The following is a 5,934-nucleotide window of genomic DNA, read 5'->3' on the forward strand; positions in this document are numbered from 1 at the left end:
GCATCCACATGAAGACAAATAAGAACAAAAAGGATTGCGAAAGACTTCTCAAACGATTATCGAAAAAACTTGAGTTTTCTCCTAAAATGAGAACATAGATGGTCATGATAGACATTCTATGCTAACGAACGATTATTGTGAAGGATTCTGCTATAGGAATACGGGGGTTGACCTCCGCCCTGATCGAACCCCACAAATAGGGGGTAGTGACGGCAAAAAAATCCGTCTCGTTGTATTTTATTTTCTAATAATAGCACAATTTGAAATTTTATTTTCAAATAATAGTATAATTCGAAATTTTCAAAATGTAAAAAAATAAAAAAAATAAACAGTGCAATAAATGGAGCAAGCCGTCGCCCCATCTATGGTGGAGCGCCTCCGCTCCGCTGCCATCCCTAATAGGGGGGAGGTCCCATTTTTTTTTTGTGGACCCCACCCCCATTTGTGGGGCTTCTGTCAGGGAAGCGGACTGCCTCCCTGTTAGGCTTTGTTCTATTATGAAAATGAGACTGTCGCTCCCAGATAAATAACTTGGTATGCCACGTCAATATATATCTGGTATCTTTTTAATAAATTAAAGTATTCATTTCATTTCAAGAGAAAAGACAAATGGGCTTGGAACGCAAAGCCCACATCCAACATCCAAGCCCAAAGGTACCGAGTTATGACTTGTTGCTACACTTGTCATGAGTCTAAAAGTTCAAAAACTATAACAATAATGTTTTTGGCATGAAAAATAAAATTAATAGACACATTTCAATGTAACAAAAAATAAAAGTTGAATTTCGAAAAATATGATCTTGTAAGTCTACTTATTAACATTTGATTGTTAGTTAGTCGATTGCTTTTTAATATTGACGTCAAATCTTTGTGTAAAATGGTGTAAAATTGTGGCAAAGTGTTATTAAATTTATAGTTTAAGACTTTGGTAGTTTAGTAGTGAAGTCATACCTTCGTAATTAAAAGGACGTAATTACAAGAGTGGATAACACGCCAAACTCTAATATTTATAAGATCATCAGTAACATGTTATTGAATTTTTGTTTGCTGTTTGTTAAGTTGGTCTTCTTCTTTGTCTGAATTATTGTGCGTAGCTTCTTAGTATGTGTTACTTTGTACCAGACTAGGTTCACCCTTAATCATTGCAAAGCACCACAAGAACTCAAAACTCTGTCAACTCAATCTTAATTGGTGTCTTTAAATAGAAAATATCGATATTAATGGTTATAAAAAACTAAAAGAGTGGTCGATAATTTTTCTTTATACTAATTGAAAACAAATGCTATGATAAGCACACTTTGTTTTTTTTCACCTTCAGAGTTATGTTTTGTGACACATCAAGTTATGAGTTGCTTACGTGCTCCATACACAATAATATTGTCCTGATTATAACCACAATAACATGGTAATATTTATCTTATTATGTAATAACATTAATGAAATAGGGGATTAATAGGTAGAGTTGAATTAATTGAAGATTGTCTTTTTGTATCTTATTGTTAACTATAAATAAAAATGATAAAAAAAATTCTAATAAATCCAAACTTGCAGGATATAAATTATAAAACTATTGGCTTGATGAAATCAAAGGGCGCCAGCCGCCCACAGTCTAATGCAAAAACACCGCAAAGGAAAACCCAAAAACCATTGATTTTTTCCATATTTTTTGCCTTATAATTACACTTTTTTATTCGGAAAACTAGGAAAATTAAATAAAGTGAAAGTACGAAATCCTGGAAACCGGGAGGTGGGGGTCGTGTTGGGCCGAGAGCCGTGATGGGGTGGTGTTGCTTTTCGTGACTGTATGCGGGTGGTCGCACGGTGTTCAGGGTTGGTTCACGTGAACATCACGCGCCACCTTTCAGCCTCAATTTTTGAATGGAATCTCTTCATGAATCTCCCACCTCAATCTGTACGATTTTAAAATTATATGGAAACTTTGACTTGTTATTTTATGTTCATTTTTTATTTTTTACTTTTTGTGTATAGTGTATTTTTTTTATTTTTAGTTTTGATAATATGTCTAATGCTTCGCAATGACGTGTCATTTATAATTCAAAGGTTACATTTACATAAAAGAATTATAAACATGTTTATCAATTTTCTCGATGCTTATATATGGTACAAAATACATCCTTAATAATATATTTCGTTATAAGGATATTCAAATTTCATTTATTTTGTCACAATTGTTTCCCTTTCAATAATTTTAAAAGCTTAAAATTGATAAATGAACTTTAAATAAGAAGGAAAAGTAAAAATAATGGTTCTTTGAACACCTACTTCTCGAATAAGTATGAAGCTCACTTTAAAAATGAAAACAAAAAGGAGGAAACTTAAATATCGAAAAAGTTGGCTCTAAAAAATGTAAAAAAGAAGAAAACTTTTAAAACTATCGAGTTGATTTTTATGAAGAGTCCAAATTCAAATATAGGATATAATCATGTTACAATTAATATTAGAGTCTTGCAATTTCAGATATCAATTTAGTTGAGTATGACACGAAATTGAAAATGTAATCCATTATGTTAAGTCCTTTTTTAGCCTTTTTTGAGTTTCTTTTAAGTTGTTAAAATTATAATTTAGGGAAAGATGAACAGTGGATAAGTAGTACTCATGGATAATATAAAATACATTCTTAACATTAATGTTCGCATTTAAAAATTACTTTTTAATAAATAAAAAGAGAACCCAAACAAAGACTAAAAATAAGCCAAATTTTATAATTTGCAATGAACGAGCAGTACATTCTTGAATTATTAAATTAATTGCACTTGCAACTTGAATAGGATTCCACAATTAACTCGATATCTTGTAGAATTAACTCAGTGCACTTCTCCTCTTGAATTATTTTAAAATTCTTTCCAACCGCACTTTGCCAAAATTCTAGACTTTATTACATAAACAATATTTTGTGTTATAAGTAATTAAAAAGTAACTTTTCCTTAGAACTCGTGTGCAACATGTGGATATTGTCTACAGTGACTAAATTGATAAATTAATATTTATTAAAAATATTAATTAGTATTTTTGCATTACGAATAGACATATCAAATTGTAGACAATTAACAACCTCTATTTAAAGAAAATTAGATGGTTTTTTCTTATAATAGTTTCTATTTTTTACAATTTTAGGACTTCTAATATTTTAGTATAGATTCGTCCACAACAAATCTGTTTCCACCCTAAACTGCTGGCAAAAATGCAAATTCTTTAATCTAGTAGGCAAATTTTGAATACGAAAAGGTCCTAAAGAAGGGTGATTATATTGATTACACAATTTTTATAATTGTTCTATTATTAATATATTAATGGTTCTCAATCTTTTATTTATTATCATAGTATATTTCGACTTTTTTTTTATATCAGATTTTTATCCTTAACATTTCCTTATTTGACACATTTTGTTCTCATGATGATTTTCGTCTGTAAAATATATTAAATAACATAGGATAAAAAGAAATAAGCAAAAAGAAATAGAAAATAAGTATTAGATATTTATCCCTTACTTGAAATCACAAACAAAATTTTTGAACAAGAAAATATTAATTAATTGAAAGTTAAATGTAAAAATGCGATGAAGAAATATTGAACAAGAATATGACAATGAACATAGATTAAAAACTTTTAATACAATTAAAATATAACATATTTATAAAGAATTCTGGTGTTAAAATAGTTAGGGTTTAGTAATAAAGTATGCAAGAATGCACCTAGTTAAGGTTACAAACTTTGCAAGTGCATTTTTCTCCCTACTGTCCAAACGGCGGTGTCCACATTACATCATATTCCCATTCACACAACACTATACACGTTCATTGCGTGTATCCCTCTCCATCTATAAAAGACCATTACTCCCCCCTTCCCCTTCTTCTTCTTCATCTCCATTTTCTCTCTTTCTCTGTCTAGAATATCATGAGAATGAGTTGCAATGGCTGCAGAGTCCTTCGCAAAGGTTGCAGTGGTGACTGCACTCTCAGGCCTTGCCTTCAATGGATCAAATCCCCTGAATCCCAAGCCAACGCTACTCTCTTCCTTGCCAAATTCTACGGCCGCGCCGGACTTATTAATCTCATCAATTCCAGCCCTGATAATCTCCGCCCAGGTAAATATACATAAAACCCACAAAAAACGCGAATTATATGTGTGTGTGAGTGTGTTGTGTGCTGAAATTTTGTTAATTGGTTATGTGCAGCGGTTTTTAGGTCTCTGTTGTATGAAGCCTGTGGGAGGATCATCAATCCGATATATGGATCGGTGGGATTGATGTGGTCGGGAAATTGGCAGCAGTGCCAGGCGGCGGTGGAGGCGGTGCTTAAAGGTGCTCCGCTCATGCAAGTTTCTAATACTGAAGGGACCAGTGCTACACAGGCACGGTCCATCATGCCTCTTCAGGGCGGTGACATCCGCCACCTCTCAAAGAACTCCGCCGCCGAAGCCATCAATAGCATCAGGACCCGCAAACGCTCCGCCCTGCAAATGAAGAATCCCCTGCACGCGGTGGCCGCCGCCGCCGAGTTGATGAATGAGTCAGAAGAGAAATTTACCATCACGGGATGGGATTGCGCTGAAGATTACAAAGCTTTTGAGGATCAGTTGACGAGAGCCCCTAGTCACGACTCCTACTCCGTTGAAACAGTGGAACCCTCGTTGCTGAACCAGGGTACGGGCTTTAAACCGGAGCCCGCTCACAATGAAAACGATGATATTGGATTGGAGTTGACTCTGGGGTTCAATCCGGTGCTCCGCAATCATCTGTCCACAGTGATAGAGCTCTCTGATAGTGAAGTCTGATAAGAAAAAATCACAGTTTTGGCAACTTTAGAGAAGTCTACTCTTTAGGGTATAATGTCCTTTTCCATTTTTTTTCTTAATGGTTTAGAGCTTACTTTCAGATCTTCCATTTCAGTATTTCTTTTTCTTTTATTGAAATAGAGAAGTAATATTTTGTATATGTGTATGTTACCAACTTGTCATTTCATCTTCTTTTTATGATTTCTATATACCATGAACAAATCAACACACAGTGCATAAATTTCGTCTCCAACATTTTTGCTATGGAATTAAAGAAATGCTGAACCATTTTCCAATATTTTGGTCACTAATTTGTTGATATGATGATAAAATGAATTTAAAAATAATAAATATAGAGAACATGCCAAATACAGATTTGAACAGAAATGAGGATTCCAATCTGTTTGGCGGAAAAGGGTGAAATAGGTGAGGTGAGAGCACAGAGAAATGTTGGCAGTCTGATTGCGGCTTCTTTCGACACATGCCGGTCATGCAAGAAGCCATGGAGAGTGATTTTTCCTTTTTCTTTTCAAAAATTATATAGCTATTTTATTAAGGGTGATGCTACAGTACATTAGGATGTCCATATTAGTGTATATCCTCTCACATGGGAGACGTTAGGGACGGACCCAAATGACTTGGGTTAAAGGGTCAAAAATAAAATTGATACGCTATCTTCTAAAAAAAAAAAAAAAGAGCTAAACAAAAATTTTTCCCCTCCAAAATCTAGAGGGTCAATTGACCCTATAATCCCTCCCTCAATTCCCTCCCTGGGAGGGGACCCATTTCAAATAAAATACAATCTATTCGAAGTGGGTCTCCCTTCATGTAAGAGTATGAACATCGATATGGACACCGCATTATATACGAGTAATATATTTCTTTTATTAATAACAAAATTTAAAACAAATTACTGACTTAAGAGGGGTTCCGTCTATCATTCAGCGAAATGGTCAATGAAAGCTTAAGTCATCTGTTCCTCATGGGGTGGTCGAGTTAGTGGAGTAGGTGAGAGTGAAGATCTTTGATCACGAATTCGATTCCTCCTACCAATACTTTATCGGTCGATCTATCGCACAGGACTTGCCTAATGCGGTTTATTTAGTTGGCATGGTTTGCAAGCTATTACGTCAGTTCGAG

General features: G+C 34.2%; 1 protein-coding gene across 1 annotated transcript; it reads left to right on the plus strand.

Moving 5' to 3' along the window:
- Positions 1-3,863: 3,863 nt before the first annotated feature.
- On the plus strand, positions 3,864-4,952 carry LOC111399277 (LOB domain-containing protein 42-like). Its single transcript, XM_023026539.1, has 2 exons — positions 3,864-4,105; positions 4,196-4,952. Exons 1-2 carry the CDS (start codon positions 3,916-3,918, stop codon positions 4,792-4,794), a joined length of 789 nt encoding a protein of 262 aa, XP_022882307.1. The 5' UTR covers positions 3,864-3,915; the 3' UTR covers positions 4,795-4,952.
- Positions 4,953-5,934: the final 982 nt, after the last annotated feature.

This window comes from Olea europaea, chromosome 8 (genome assembly GCF_002742605.1).
Source record: "Olea europaea var. sylvestris chromosome 8, O_europaea_v1, whole genome shotgun sequence".
NCBI classification, from domain to species: domain Eukaryota; kingdom Viridiplantae; phylum Streptophyta; class Magnoliopsida; order Lamiales; family Oleaceae; genus Olea; species Olea europaea.